At 36.9% G+C, this 16,679-nt stretch overlaps 1 protein-coding gene across 4 annotated transcripts in view; it reads right to left on the bottom strand.

Moving 5' to 3' along the window:
• EEA1 (early endosome antigen 1) overlaps positions 1-16,679 on the bottom strand; it is a 164,759-nt gene that overhangs the window by 35,529 nt on the left and 112,551 nt on the right. For all 4 annotated transcript variants that reach the window (XM_080659758.1, XM_080659757.1, XM_080659759.1 and 1 more), the window contains 4 exons: positions 14,311-14,511; positions 13,235-13,348; positions 7,207-7,362; positions 4,434-4,573 (listed from right to left, as the gene is read on the bottom strand). In XM_080659758.1, coding sequence (XP_080515884.1) covers positions 4,434-4,573; positions 7,207-7,362; positions 13,235-13,348; positions 14,311-14,511 — 611 coding nt within the window. The remainder of the gene's footprint in view (positions 1-4,433; positions 4,574-7,206; positions 7,363-13,234; positions 13,349-14,310; positions 14,512-16,679) is intronic.

Genomic DNA, 16,679 nt, shown 5'->3' with positions numbered 1-16,679 from the left:
CGCTGAACTCCAGTTCAGGGCAAGACCCTGGGGACCAAGACTCATATGGGGGGAATCTGGACTGTCAGGAAAAGAGAAAAGCACACTGAGACTCAGGGGAGCTGCGAAAAGCAGAGGTCCGGTGGCGTGCGCGCGTGAAGAGGACTGACTGCTGAGTGCACGGCTGGCTTTCTCAAGCGGGAGGGAGACGGAAGCTCCCGACTGTGCTGAACTCCAGTTCCGGGAGAGACTCTGGAAACCTAGACTCATTCTGGGAGAAACTGGACTGTCTGGCAGCGGGCGAAACTCGAGGGCGGCTTTCTCTCAGAGGTGCTTGCAGCAATTACCACGGGACACTGAGACACAGGGGCCTATTAGGGCAGGGCTGATGGGAAGCCAAGGCTGTCTGCTCCACCCTGAGACTCCGCCCCATCTAAGCTGAACACAGAGGTTTTGTAATTTTGCAAGTCTTGTCTCATAAGGGTGTCTCCAGCACAGAAGTTCTCCCAGCATAGACACAGCTGATCCTCACAGCCAATTGGCCTGGAGGTCAATTTCTCCCAGTGATACCAACAACAATCAAGACTTAACTACAACAAGGCTGTGCACACAACCCACAAAGGGGTGCACCAAGAGTGTCCACCTCAGGTAACTGGGGAGGCTGAGCCACTGGGCCCTATAGGACACCTAGCACACAAAGCTACTCTACCAACTCAGGAAAGTAGCAAAAATGCGGAGACAAAGAAACAGATCACAAATGAAAGAAATGGAGGAAAGCAAACGACTGGATATAGAGTTCAAAACCACGGTTATAAGGTTTTTCAAGAATTTCCTAGAAAAGGCTGAAAAATTTAGCGAGACCCTTGAGGATATGAAAAAAGACCAACTAGAAATTATACATACACTGACTGAAATAAAAAATATTATACAGAGACCTAACAGCAGACTGGAGGATCGCAAGAATCAAGTCAAAGATTGGAAATAAAAAGAAGCAAAAAACACTCAACCGGAAAAGCAAAAAGCAAAAAAAGTCCAAAAATATGAAGATAGTGTAAGGAGCCTCTGGGACAACTTCAAGTGTACAAACATCCGAATTATGGGGGTGCCAGAAGAAGAGAGAGAGCAAGATACTGAAAACCTACTGGAAGAAATAATGACTGAAAACTTCCCCAACCTGGTGAAAGAAATAGACTTACAAGTCCAGGAAGCGCACAGAACCCCAAACAAAAGGAATCCAAAGAGGACCACACCAAGACACATCATAATTGAAATGCCAAGAGCAAAAGACAAAGAGAGAATATTAAAAGCAGCAAGACAAAAACAGTTAGTTACCTACAAGGGAGCACCCATACGATTGTCAGCTGATTTCTCAATAGAAACTATGCAGGCCAGACAGGAGTGGCAAGAAATATTCAGAGTGATGAATAGCAAGAACCTACAACCAAGATTACTCTACCCAGCAAAACTATCATTCAGAATTGAAGGGCTGATAAAGAGCTTCACAGATAAGAAAAAGCTAAAGGAGTTCATCACCACCAAACCAGTATTATATGAAATGCTGAAAGGTATTCTTTAAGAAGAGGAAGAAGAAGAAAAAGGTAAAGTTAAAAATTATGAACAACAAATACATATCTATCAACAAGTGAATCTAAAAATCAGGTGAATAAAAAATCTGATGAACAGAATAAACTGGTGAATATAATAGAATCAGGGGCATAGAAAGGGAGTGGACTGACAATACTCAGGGAGGAAAGGGGTGTGGGGGGTGCAGGAAGAGACTGGACAAAAATCGTACACCTATGGATGAGGATAGTCGGGGGGAGGTAAGGGCAGAGGGTGGGGTGGGAACTGGGTTGGGGGGAGCTATGGGGGGAAAAAGAGGAACAATTGTAATAATCTGAACAATAAAAATTTATTAAATTAAAAAAAAGAAGCTATAAAGAGAAGACCACTAAACCCAAAGTCTAAGGTAGAAAACACTAAATATAGGAAGAGAAATAAATTAAATAGCAAACTGACAAAGAAAACCAAATTAAAAGTATTTTTTAATAGAATTTCTAAATCTCTAATTAGGTTGATCAAGAAAAAAAGAGAATACAAATTACATTAAGAATAATGAGACATCACTACAGATCCTACAAGACTTTAAAATAATAATACAGGGTAGGGCAAAAGTAGGTTTACATTTGTTTGTATGGAAAATACTATAATAATAAATAATAAAAGAATAAACTCTTGTGTTTCACATATAATGGTGCACCTACTTTTGCCCCACCCTGCATTATAAACAGCAGTATATCAATAAATTTTAAGTTTAGATGAAATACACAAATTCCTCAAAAGAATTACCAACACAGATCCAAGAAATATATTAGAAAATAAAAATATTCCTATATCTACTAAGAAATAAAAATATACATCTCATACAAACTCTTCTGGAAAGCAGAAGAATTCCCTTTTTTAAGAACAATATAACCATTATTTCAAAACTTTGACAATGACATTAGAAGAACATTACATGACTGCATGTGAAACTCTAAATAAAATAGTATCAAGTTAAACATAGCAATATATAAAAAAATAACAAGATAGTCAAGTGGGATTTATCCCAGGAAAGCAAGGTTGGTTTAAAATTTTTAAATCAATTAATGTAATTCACAATATAACAGAATAAAGAAGAAAAAACATATGATCGTATCAAAAATACTGAGAAAGAAGTTGATAAAAAATCTTTGAAAATCCTTCATATAGAAGAAAATTATCTCGATTTGATAAAGGAATGTAGAAAAAACCTACAGCTATCCTCTAAATTGAAGATAGTTTATTTAATTTTCCCACCTAAGATTGGGAATACTGCAAATATGTCCACTATTAGTATTTATATTTATAATTTTACTGGAGGCGTCAGCCAGCAATAAGTCAAGTAAAAGACATAAAAGGCCTGGAGATTGGAGAAAAAAAAAAAGTAAAACTATTGTTATTCACAGATAACAAGATTGTCTACTTAGAAAATTTTATACAAAACAATTATTAAAACATGAAACTGGATTTAACAAAGTTAAAGGATAGAAAGTCAATCTATAAAATTCAATTGTATTTTGTACTACTCACAAACAATTAGATAATTCAATTTAAAAAAAGTAATTCCATTAAAAATAGCATTGAAAAATGTAAAATATTTAGAAATAAATTTAACAAGATATGCAAAATCCTTATTTTAAAAATGATAAAATGTTGCTCAGAGAAATTAAAGAAGACCTAAATAGAGATATACCATGTTCATGAAGACTCAATAAAGTTCAAATGTTAAATTCTTGCAAACTAATCTACAGATTCACTACAATTCTAATCAAAACCCAATAATTTTATTTGTAGCAACGGACAAGTTAATACTAAAATTTATATGGAAGAGCTGTCATTCTTTTTATATATTACTGTATGAATTTAGAAGAGTTAAGACAATCTTGAAAAAAATTAAGTTGGAGGACTGATATAACCTAATATTAAGATCTACCACAAAACTGCAAAAAAAAACATAGGATGGTACTGGTGTCAGGATACGATATAGACTACAGACCAATGACACAGAATGGAGTCCACAAATAAACCCACATATATTCGGTAACTCACTTTTGACAAAGGCCACTCAAGGGGAGAGAAAATGTTTCTCAACAAATGTTAACAACTTAATGTAAGGAGGAAAAGGTGGTCCTGGACCCCTACGTAAGACCTCACACAAAATTAGGTTCAAGGTAAATCCTAGACCTAAATGTAAAAAACAAAACTATAACTACTTCTAGAAGAAAACATAAGATAATTCTTCATAAACCCTGGGAATAGCAAAGATTTCTTAGAAAAAACACAAAACATAAAAGAAAAAAATTACAAATTGAATTTAAACAAAAATTAGAACTTCTATTCATTGAAAGATAAAACCAAAAAATGTAAAGCAAAGCTACTAGGGGAAAAAAAGGGCTCATAAATATAAACAATTTGTGAAAATGCATCTTAAAGCTAAAATAGATAATTTCTTACAATAAAGTATATAATCCCCTATTTGGCACAGTGCATCAAAGCAAAAGCCTGACTGCCCTTTGGTGGTTATATCTAAACACCACTCTATTTGTTATTTTACATTAATTTTTGTAAATCGATGAACAACTCAAAATAACTGCTTTAACCCAGAGAAATGAGTACCACGTTACTGCTGAAAAAAGACTAGATAACTCAACTTTTCAGTCCTTACTAGTGAAGGTAAATTTAACCATATTGTGATGGCCTTATTTTTTCATTTACATTAATATTAGTTGTTTATAGAATCAACACAGAGAAACATTTACTAAATCTTTAAGCACCGTGATAGCAAAATTAAATTTTAAGAATTTAAAATTAAATTTAGATTATAAATTATAATACTTAGATTATAATCTTCCCCCTTAAATAGTTAAGCTTACATTTCTTTCTCCATTTCTAGTTGTTTAGTCAATTCTGTGACTCTAAACTCTAAATCTGTGTTCAGATGTCTTTGCTGTTGTAGATCCTGCAAAGCTTGCTCCTTGCTTACTTTGACTTCAAGAGTATCAGCTTCTAGTTTCTATGGAAAAAATATAACATAGTGACCATTTTAATGTCAAAAATTATTTTAAATATTTATAAAGTTTTTGTTTTATACTCAAATTGATATAACACACAAAAATAGCCATAAAATACTTAAATAAAAAATATATTCTGAAGCCATTACTGAGAAAAGGAGCCATTTATCTTGAAATCCTCCAGAAGAGCTAGCAGCAGGCTTTACACATGATAGTCACTAAGTTTTTACTTTTTAAAATTATATGAATAAAAGAATAAACTTAAAATAATTATACTTATAGTGAGTATAAATTATTAATTCAAGTATGAAAAAATAAAAAGTTCACATATGGGCCTACTTAAAATATATGTATTACCCTTGTCCTGGTCAATGTGGCTCAGCTGGTTGAGCGTCATCCCATACACCAAATGTCACCGGTTCAATTCCCAGTCAGGGCATATGCCTGGGTGGCAGGCTTGATCCCCAGTAGGGGGTGTGCTGGAGACAGCCAATGGGTGTTTCTCACAGTGATGTTTCTCTCTCTCTTTCTCTCTCCCTTCCTTTCTCTCTAAAATCAATAAAAACATTTAAATATATGTATTTATATTTAATATAAATACATATTTATAATAAATATAAATATATATCCTAATAAAAGAGTAACATGCAAATTGACCATCACTCCAACACACAAGATGGCCCCTCCCATGTGGTCAAAGATGGCTGCCCCATGTGGACAAAAGATGGCCACCACAAGATGGCGAGCAGGGGAGGGCAGTTGTGGGCGATCAGGCCTGCAGGGGAGGGCAGTTGGTGACAACCAGGCCGGCAGGGGAGGGAAGTTAGGGGCAAACAGGCTGGCAAGGGAGGGCAGCTAGGGGTGACCAAATCAGCAGGGGAGGGCAGTTGGGGGTGACCAGGCCAGCAGGGGAGGGCAGTTAGGGGCAACCAGGCCAGCAGTGGAAGGCAGTGGGGGTGACCAGGCCTGCAGGGGAGGACAGTTAGGGGCATTCAGGCTGGCAGGGGAGCAGTTAGGCGTCGATCAGGCTGGCAGGGAGTGGTTAGGGGGTGATCAGGATGGCAGGCAGAAGCAGTTAGGGGCAATCAGGAAGGCAGGTAGGCGAGCGATTGGGAGCCAGCAGTCCTGGACTGTGAGAGGGATGTCCGACTGCCCGTTTAGGCCTGATCCCAGTGGAGAGGCTTCAGGCTGGGCTGAGGACACACACCCCCGTGCACGAATTTCGTGCACCGGGCCTCTAGTATTTAATATAAATATATATAAAATCTTCTGTATTTACAGTGAACACTCATGTATTTATAGATATTCACAACTAAAATAAAGCTGTCACATCATCCTTCTCATTAACACCTATTGACCCTAAATATAAAGCCAATTAAATTCCTGATTTTGCTCTTTAATCTCTTGGTCTAGAAACTGTTCTTCATAGTGTAGTTTCTGTCCATGCATACACATATAACTGTGTATATTTTTATAAATTTAAAAGATCAAGCTGTTAAGTATATAGGCTGAATATCTATAAGCAATGTATTTTCTTATGTAGGTGTAATAATTTTGCACTCTATTTTATAAACTAATCTAGGTATCTGTGGCTCTTACTTGACACTTTTATTGGATAGCTGATATAACTAACATTAGTTTTATAACAATATATTGATATAAAACATATGGAATACTCTATAAAATAATAAATACAAAATGTTAAAAATCTGATAAATACAATAGACACTATTGTTTCTAAAAAACTATTTTTAAAAGACACCCAAATAGAATTCTCATTAGCCACTTTTCAATAAAATCATTTTTTCTATTCTTTTCAACTATTACATAATTTTTTCATTACTATTACCACTGGCATAAAGAAAAGAAAAAGGAACCCACAAACAGAATTGTAAATGCAATTCTTTTTCCATGTTATATTGGTGTGTGTATATATATATATGTACACATATATGCATATCCCATGATTGTATAATTATACAGAAGTGTGTCATTTGACTATGAAGGTATTATTTATTTAGATATATATAAACTTGAGAAATTTTTGTTTAACTGAAAGTTCCAATTTAAAGAACAAAGGACTCAGGTCAGTGCCTTCTAGGATATGTCTTTTAACTTAACCTCTTTAGTAAATCAGCACTTTCCCTTGGAGATGTGTTAAAGTAAGAAGCAAGATATCATAGAATAAACTTATTATTAAATTAGAAACAAAATCCAAAGGGTATAAATGTAAAGTTTAAAAAAGGAAAAAGTCTATAATATCTTCAATATTATATTGGAATAAGGAGGTAAGGAATGGAAATGATAGAACAAAAGAGACTTCACACACAAAAAAATTAAGTTTCTTGTAATTATAGAGTAGATCCCTGATTGACTGTCTCTTTGAAATATACACTACAATGGAACCAGTATAAATGTTAACTGTCAGTTGTAAAAGCCAACCACTAATGAAGAAATCAAAGTAAATGTAGAATTCAAAATTATCACATAAAAAAATTTAAGTAATTTAAAAAATTTTTATATCACAACTTCCCCTTTGTTCGCAAATGAAAAATATTTTATTCCATCCAAGTCATCAGTTTCCATTGCTACAGCTGTGAAAAATATTGCTAAATTCAATTTCTTTTGTACAAACCTTAATATGACCTTCTAATTCTTCCGTTTTCTGTTCTAAAGACAGGTGTTTCTCTTTATATTCTTTAAGATGACTTTCTAATTGACTGCAATGTTCTTGCTTTTCCTGCAATTTTGTAGTGACCTGATCCAACTGAGTAGTGATCTTATTTAACTCCTACAGAGAAATACAAGTGAAGAAAACTTTGGTAAGGCTTACTTTACTGTAGTGCCTAAACTTTTGGTCAAACTAAAATTAAAACTCTAATTTTATTTATGAAACTATCTGGAGTAAGATCACAGGTAAGTCTAATGAATATTCAGTGGTTAAATTTACCCACCAATCTAAAGGACCTGAACTGAACTTGTGCATAGTCTGAGATACTAAGTTTATATGCATAAACAGTTCAATAACTTTTTCTAGGAAACCAAAAAATACAAAAGAATAATAAACAAGCTGAAATAATTTATAATTAAATGTTTTCAATTTTCAAGAAACCATTTTCAAAAATAACATTTAAAAAAATGATTACATTATACTTATTCAATTCATTAGGAATATCCAGTTACACAGAAAGAGCAAAATAAAAATTACTAATAAATCCATCACCCACAGATAAACACAATTAATATTCGATAACTTTTCTTCTAGTCTGTTCTGTGTATTAGTTTCTGTTTTTTTATTTCAACTTTTAAAATAACAACAGGGCTAACTTTATATACTGTTTCACTATAACCTCCTTTATCCTATATAAAAAAAGGCTAATATGCAAATTGACTGAACAGCAGAATGACCCATCGCTGTGACGCGCATTGACCACCAGGGGGCAGACGCTCAACATAGGAGCTGCCCCCTAGCGGTCAGTGCGCCAGAAGCTGGGCTCATGGCTGGCAAGCGCAGTGGCAGTGGCAGGAGCCTCTCCTACCTCCACAGCAGCACTAAGGATGTCCAACTGATGGATTAGGCCCACTCCCCAGGGCTCCCGGACTGCAAAAGGACACAGGCCAGGCTGAGGGACAGCCCCCTAGAATGCACGAATTTCATGCACCAGGCCTCTAGTTGTTACATAACAATGCATCTCGAAACTATGACATTTTCTAAAATATGATTATATTTGACTGCATAAATTTCCATTTTATTGATACAGTTCATTTTTATCCAAATATCCTATTTCATTTTATTTTTAAATTTATCTTTATTGAAAGTATTATAGATGTCCCTCTTTGCCCCTCATTTACCCCTCTTCCCTGCATCCACACCCTCTTCCCCAAGCCTTCAACTATTGTCTGTGTCCATGAGTTATGCATATCTATATATATAAAACCCTAATATGCAAATATACCGAATGGCGGATCAACCAAACAACCAAACAACCAATCACTATGAAGTGCACTGACCACTAGGGGGCAGGCATGCAGAACATGGAGAGCATCAGCTGCAGATGGCAGAGCACAGAACGTGGCGGGCATTGGCCGTGATGGGATGGTGGAGCAGGTGAGCGGGGGCGCCAGACCAAGGCAGGGCACCAGTTGCTGTCATAGGGGCAAGCCTCTGGAGGTTACTGAAAATTCTTTGCTCCCGCGCGCCACAGTCCCACTGGGCGCTCGCACCTGCTGTCGGTGCCCACATCTGCTGCCGGCATCGGCCCTACTCACACCCGCTGCCAGCACCGGAGCTGCCACTGGCACCCGCTGCCGGTGCCTGGCGCCAGCCCTGATTGCTCGGCGCCGTCAGTGGGTGTGAGTGGCGGCTGCCAGCTTCGATCGCCCCTGAGGGCTTCTCCATCGCCCCCTGCTCCTGAGGGGAGATCAGGGCTGGCAGATCTGCTCGCATCTGCTGACAGTGCAGGCCCCTCTCACACCTGCTGCTGGCGATGGCCCCAACCGCTCAGTGCCATCAGCGGGTGCGAGCGGGGCCGGTGCCGTCAATGCATAGGAGCAGCGGTGGCGGGAGCAGGGATGCCAGCAGACAGAGGACTGGGGACTGTGGCAGGAGGGGCCAGGCGGGGGCACGAAGGATGGGCCAAGATCCACCTCTGTGCCCACAGCAGCCTCTGGGCCCACAGTTCTTTTCAAGGTACACTGGGCCCCTAGTATGCATATAAGTTCCCTGGTTAATCTCTCCCCACCCCCCAACCCTTCCCTCTGAGATTCATCAGTCAGTTCCATGCTTCTATGTCTCTGGATATATTTTATTCATCAGTTTATTCTATTCATTAGGTTCCACATATGAGTGTGAAGCTTGTCTTTCTCTGACTGGCTTATTTCACTTAGCATAATACTCTGCAGGTCCCTCCATGCTGACTCAAATGGCAAAAGATCCTTCTTTTTACTGCTGAATAGTATTCCATGGTGTAAATGTACCGCAGCTTTTTTATCCACTCATCTACTGATGGGCACAGCAACTGGGCTATTTCCAGATCTTAACTATCGTAAATTGTGCTGTACGTACATGGGGAGGGGTGCATATTCTTTCTGATTGGTGTTTCAGGATTCTTAGGATAGATTCCTAGAAGTGGGATCATTGGGTCAAATGGCAGTTCCATGTTTAATTTTTTTTTAATTTAAATTCTTTATTGTTTAAAGTATTACATAAGTCTCCTTTTACCCCATTAACCTCTCCCCAGCCACTCGCACCCTCCAGCACATGCCCTCACCCCCCTACTGTCTGTGTACATTGGTTATGCTCATATGCATGCATACAAGTCCTTTGGTTGATCTCTTACTCCCCCCACTCCCACCCCCACCTTCCCTCTTAGGTTGGACAATCTGTTCCATGTTTAATTTTTTGAGGAAACTCCATACTGTTTTCCATAGTGGCTGCACCAGTCTGTATTCCAAACAGTAGTGTATTAGGGTTCCCTTTTCTCCACATTCTCATCAGTACTTATCATTTGTTGATTTGTTGATGGTAGCCATTCTGACAGGTGTGAGGCGATACCTCATTGTCATTTTAATTTGCATCTCTGATGGTTAGTGAATTTGAGCACTTTTTCATATGTCTCTTGGCCATCAGTATGTCCACTTTGTAGAAGTGTCTATTTAGGTCCTTTGCCCATTTTTTAACTGGATTGTTTATCTTCCTTTTGTTAAATTATATAAGTTCTTTAGATATTTTAGAAATTAACCTCTTATCAGATGTATCATTGGCAAATATGTTCTCCCATACAGTGGGCTCCCTTTTCATTTTGTTAATGCTTTCTTTGGCTGTGCAGAAGCTTTTTAGTTTGGTATAGTCCCATTTGTTTATTTTCTCCTTTGTTTCCCTTGCCCTAGCAGATGTATCAGCAAACATATTGCTACAAGAGATGTCTGAGATTTTGCTGCCTATGGTTTTTTCTAGGATCTTTACAGTTTCATGACATATAGTTAAGTCTTTTATTCACTTTGAGTTTATTCTTATGTATGGTATAAGGTGGTGGTCTAGTTTCATTTTGTGCATGTACTTGTCCAATTTTCCCCAAACCATTTATTGAAGAGACTGTCTTAACTCCATTTATGCTCTTGCCTCCTCTGTCAAATATTAATTGAGCATAATGGCTTGGGTCAATTTCTGGGTTCTTTGTTCTGTTTCATTAATCTATATGTCTGTTCTTGTGCCAGTACCAGGCTGTTTTTATTACATTGGCTTTGTAATATAATTTGATATCTGGGTATTGTGATCCTCCTACTTTATTCTTCTTTCTCAAGATTGCTGCTGCTACATGGGGTCTTTTTTGGTTCCATATAAATTTTTGGACTAGATCTGTGAAATATGCCATTGGTATTTTAGTAAGGATTGCGTTGAAACAATAAATTGCTTTGGATAGTATGGACATTTTGATTATGTTAATTCTTCCTATCCATGAGCATGGTATATTCTTCCATTTGTTTGTATCTTCCTCTATCCCTTTTTTCAAGAAATTCAGTTTTCTGAATACAGATCTTTTACCTCCTTGGTTAAGTTTATTCCAAGATATCTTATTTTTTATTGTTGTAATGGTAAATGGGATTGTTCCTTTAGTTTCTCTTTCTGAGAGTTCATTATTGGTGTATAAAAATACCATCAATTTCTGGATAATTTTATATTCTGCTATTTTGCCAAGTTCATTTGTTAAATCAAGCAGATTTTTGGTGGAGTCCTTAGGGTTTTCTAGGTACAATATCATTTCATCTGCAAATAGTGACAATTTTATTTCTGCCTTTCCAAATTGGATGCCTTTTATTTTTTCTTCTTGTCTGACGGCTGTGGCTAAGACTCCTAGTACTATGTTGATTGAGAGTGGTGAAAGCAGACATCCCTGCCACGTTCCTGTTCTTAAGAGAAATGCCTTTAGTTTTTGCCCATTGAGTATGATGTTGACTGTAGGTTTGTCATATGTGGCCCCAAATATCCTATTTTAGATTCTTATATTGCTACTAAACTTTCTGCATTTATTAACAGAGATACAAACAACATCCTTAAAGCTATGATTATTCCCTTAAAATAAAGGACTAAAAGTGAACTAGCATATATGAAAAATCCTAAAATTCTTGAAATAGATTTCCAAACAGCTTCCCCTACCACGATCAAAAGATTGGATATATACAACCCACTAGCAATGTATGAAAGTGTCTTGTTCTTCTAAACTATCTCCAATCCTTCAAGTGTTAATTAAACATATACACACATTTTACTTCTTTAAGGGCATATTCCATTGTTGTCTTAATTTGCAACTGGTTCTTAATGAACTTGAACATTTGCTAATATAGTTTTGATCACTTTTTTGTAGGTTCACTTATTTCTTATGTAAAAGCGTTTTAAATATAAAAGCTATTAACCTTTCATCAGACATACTTCAGAAAATCTTTTATTATTTTCCTATTAGCTTTAGAATTTTGTTACTAATGTTTTTGGCAGATAAATTTAAAACTTTTATGTGGTTATTCTTATAAATACTTTTTCCATTATAGTTTCTGACACTGATCTTGTGTTTATAAAATACTTTCCAGATGTGTAAGTAAAAAGCAGGTTGCAAAATAACCTATATAGTGATTCTGTTTATAAAATAAAAATATCACTGTGTGTGTGTGTGTGGTTTATTCAATGCTTATAGAAGTCAGAAGGATACATACCAAATTTAATACCAAATATTCCGTCTAAGGATTGGAGTTTAGGGTAAATATAGAAATCAGTTTTGTTTTGTTAGCTTGATATACTTAGTATATTGTTTTTAAAATTTGGACCAACAACTAGTATTACTTCTCAAATAAAATATAAATTTTAAAACTGCCTACCTGGTGAAAAGTAAGAATAACCTACCAGCATTTTGTCCTTTTCCCTAAGAAGGAAGCTTTAAAAAGGTAACTTCTATATTCCCTCCAGCTCCAATGACTCCTACTCCCAAGAAAAGAGAGCAACTTTTATTATTGAGATGGAATGCATGTTGCTCTTTACTTCTTCCAAGTGATAAGTAAATCTTGTTTACGGCCCAGAATGTCTACTAAAAACATGTGTGCAAGTCTGTCTCTCTTTCCCAGTGATTGGCACTTCATGGGAGAGAGCAACAATTCAACAATTAAGACTGAATATTTCAGCTCCTCATGAAGTTCTAGACTAGGGAAGAAATACATTATTAAGAAGGCCCAATCATAGATGCACTATAGGTGAGCTTATCAAAAACTAAAAATGAGCCCAGCCAGTGTTGCTCAGTGGTTGAGCGTCAACCTATGAACCAGGAGGCTACGGTTCGAGTACCAGTCAGGGCACATGCCGAGGTTGCGGGCTTGATCCCCAGTAGGGAGCATGCAGCAGGCAGCTGATCGATCATTGATGTTTCTTTCTCTCTCTCCCTCTCCTTTTCCCTCTCTGAAATCAATAAAAACATTATTTTTTTAAATGATATTTTTATCTTCATCTGTCTGACTCCTGCATCTACCACTCCAACTGGTTCTGAACTCAGGAAGAAATTAAGGGGAATAAGCAAGTCAATCACAACAACATAAAACTGAGTGTTATCATTATATATGTTTACAATTAATTATCTATCAGAACATTAGGTTATGGTGTGAACTGCATCAGGTACCCCTACCTGTTGTTTATCTTGTAATGCATTTTGGGCTGTGTCCAAATGATTTTGAAGATCTGCTTTTTGAGCAGTTTTTGCTGCTTCTGCTGACAGCAATAATTCAGTTTTGGCTTTAACCTGTAACAAATTTACAAGTCATTTAATCCATATTTAGTTATTGATTTCTTCTTGAATGACTATACATTGCTTTTGTCACTAAATAATTTAAAATTTTAAGTCATTTGGCAAAAAAACATAAAGATTTAAATATTGAAAAATTAGTATGTGATATCTCCCAAACAGAAAAAAGTAGGAAAGATTCCTAATAATGTTTGGATAAATGTTGAAAAGATGTTCCTATATGTCATGGAAACACTTCTCTCTCTCTTAAATTGGACATCCATTAATTGGATTATCATATAACTCATCTGATAAACAATTATATTTCAAAAAGAAAGAAATGTATATCCTTATATTCCAAATTGTTATATTATTTCCTATTTTCAGTGTAATTAAGCTCCTAAAATAAAGAAATGTTTCTATAACTTTCTCTACTATAGTATACAATAAGAAACCAAATATGAGAATGAAGAAAGAAGTATGTCTTACTTCTGACCCCACAATTGACCCATTGAAAAAAACTTCTATATTGGCCTATGAAAGAATATATATTTTTAAACATATAAAGGTATTTTTTAAATCATACATTTAAAGTAAAATAAAAAGAAAAAAACAAAGTAAAAATATATTTAACCTAGAAATCTAAAGGTATAATATCAAACTATTTTAAACTTGAAAAATAGTAATAAGAACTTCATGAAAGCAAGGCAAAAAGATGAGTAGTTTCAGGAAGTACAGTTTGCCAGAAGAAAGAGGAAAAAAAGACAAACAAGAAAGCACAACAAATTGTCTAAATACAGCCTTTATATAATTCTTATTCCCAATTTTTTTCCATTAATGAGAGAGGAAGATCAGGCCAGGAAGGGTGGGGTAGGGATGGAGGTTCAAGGGATAGAAAGAGGGAAACAATATTTAAAACATTTGATGGCCTAAAATTAGTGTTTTATTCATATAAATTCATTTGCATAATTCAATATTACCTGTATGTCAAGCTGAGAGACCTTCTCCTTGCTTTCATTTAGCTGACTATTTAATTCATTGACACTGGTTTCTAGGGAAAGGACCCGATCTTGTGCAGCTCTAAGATGTGCCTTCTGCTCTTGCACCTGGTCATGCAAATTCTCCTGGGCTTGTTTATGGCTTTCTGACTGATTCTTCAGCTTCTCTGTCAGTTGAGTTACCTACCACAATAGCAAGAATAATTATGAAGGGCACAAATGTATAACAAGAGCTAAGAAACCCAAATTCAAGTACCATGAGAATAAAGTGCTCTATGATAGGTTATCTTAATTTTTTTTCAAGAAGAATTGTTCACATCTTTCTAAAAATAAGTAAATATAATATCTCAAAAGCATAAGAAATAACATGAAATTCAGAGATTCCTACTATTTTAAATCCATCTCTATTAAGCTTAAATTTACATGAAACAAAACTAACCGAATTGAATTATATATAGAGAGATTTGATAAATATATGCACTCATTTAATCATCACCACAATCAAGATAGAGAACATTTTGATTACTCCAAAAAATTTCCTCATGCCCCTGTGAAGTCAGTACCCTCCACTTGTCTCTATTTCCTATCATTGATCTGAATAATAAAAGTGCCCCATATATTCTAGATAGTTCTAAATTGTTAGACATATGCATTATAAATACTTTCTCCTAGTCTACATCTTGGCTTTTATTTTCAAAACTAGAGGCCGGGTGCACGAAATTCATGCGGGGGGGGGGGGGAGGGGGAGGGTGTCCCTCAGCCCAGCCTGCACCCTCTCCAATCTGGGACCCCTCGAGGGATGTCCGACTGCCCGTTTAGGCCTGATCCCGGTAGGATTGAACCTAAACGGGCAGTCGGACATCCCTCTCACAATCCAGGACTGCTGGCTCCCAACTGCTCGCCTGCCTGCCTTCCTGATTGCCCCTAACTGCTTCTGCCTGCCAGCCTGATCACCCCCTAACCACTCCCCTGCCAGCCTGATTGATGCCTAACTGCTCCCCTGCCAGCCTGATTGCCCCTAACTGCCCTCCCCTGCAAGCCTGGTCACCACTAACTGCCCTCCCTTGCAGGCCTGGTCCCCTGCAACTGCTCTCCCCTGCAGGCCTGGTCCCTCCCAACTGCCCTCCCCTGCTGGCCATCTTGTGGCGGCCATCTTGTGTCCACATGGGGGCAGCCATATTTGAACACATGGGGGCAGCCATCTTGTGTGTTGGAGTGATGGTCAATTTGCATATTACTCTTTTATTAGATAGGATGGTATCTTTTGAAGAGTATACATTTTTTTTATTTAGATAAAATCTAATTCACCTGATTTCTTTTTTGGGGGGTGGGGGAGTTTCATTGAGTTTCATAACTCTGGATTCACAATTTTAATCAAATTAAAAAATTTTCCAGCCATTATTTCTCCTAATATTTTCCTCCTCCCCATCCTCCTGTGACACTAATTATATGTGATACTGTGCCACAAGTCATTAATAAGGCACTACTCATTTTTTTCTAGCCTTTTCTCTCTGTGTGCTTTATTTTAAACTAGAGGCCTGGTGCACGAATTCGTGCACTGGTGGGGTCCAACTGGCCTGCCCCAATGGGGGCCATCGGGGGCGGGCTGGCTGGGGCAAGGGGCCGTGGGCAGTTTGTCAACTGGCCCTGCCCCCGATTGGGGTCGGGGCCCCCGCTTGGGGGCAGGGCAAGGGGCTGCAGGTGTTCCGGTTGTTCCGCAGTTCGGTCAATTTGCATATTACCCTTTTATTATATAGGATAGTTTTAATTACCTTCTCTTTATGTTCACTGATACTGTTTTCTACTTGCTTAATCTATGGAGCCCATCCAATGAAATTTTCATTTCAGATCTTCTTTAAATCTCTAGAACAGCAATTTTCAACCTTTTTCGTCTCATAGTACACATAAACTAATTACTAAAATTCTACACCACACCAAAAAAATATAAGGTGTCCCCAAAAAATGTATACACACTTTGAATAATTATAAAAGTAGTGTTTATTAAAATACATTTCATTTCAAGATGTAATAAAATCAGATGTTAAAGTGTGCATATATTTTGGGGGACACACTGTATAGTTTTTGCTGATCTGACCAAAAAGTAGGTATAATTTTGATTCATTTACACTGGACAGCTATTGTGTTTGCTGTTGTCACTTTTTTATTTGACAATATAAGGGAAAGAGATCAGTGCCCCTAATTAAAATAGTCAGGTATTGCATGTTTTAAAATTTTGGGGGGGTACAATGGTTGAAAATTGCTGCTCTATAAGTTCTATTTGTTTCTGTTTTATTGGCTCTACTATTTCTATTATTATAGTTTTTCTTTTATATCCATAAGTATATAAGAAC

The sequence above is a fragment of the Plecotus auritus genome, assembly GCF_963455305.1.
Source record: "Plecotus auritus genome assembly, chromosome: 3".
Classification (NCBI taxonomy): domain Eukaryota; kingdom Metazoa; phylum Chordata; class Mammalia; order Chiroptera; family Vespertilionidae; genus Plecotus; species Plecotus auritus.
Note: the sequence above shows the minus strand (reverse complement) of the source record. Positions and strands in the feature narration are given on the sequence as shown.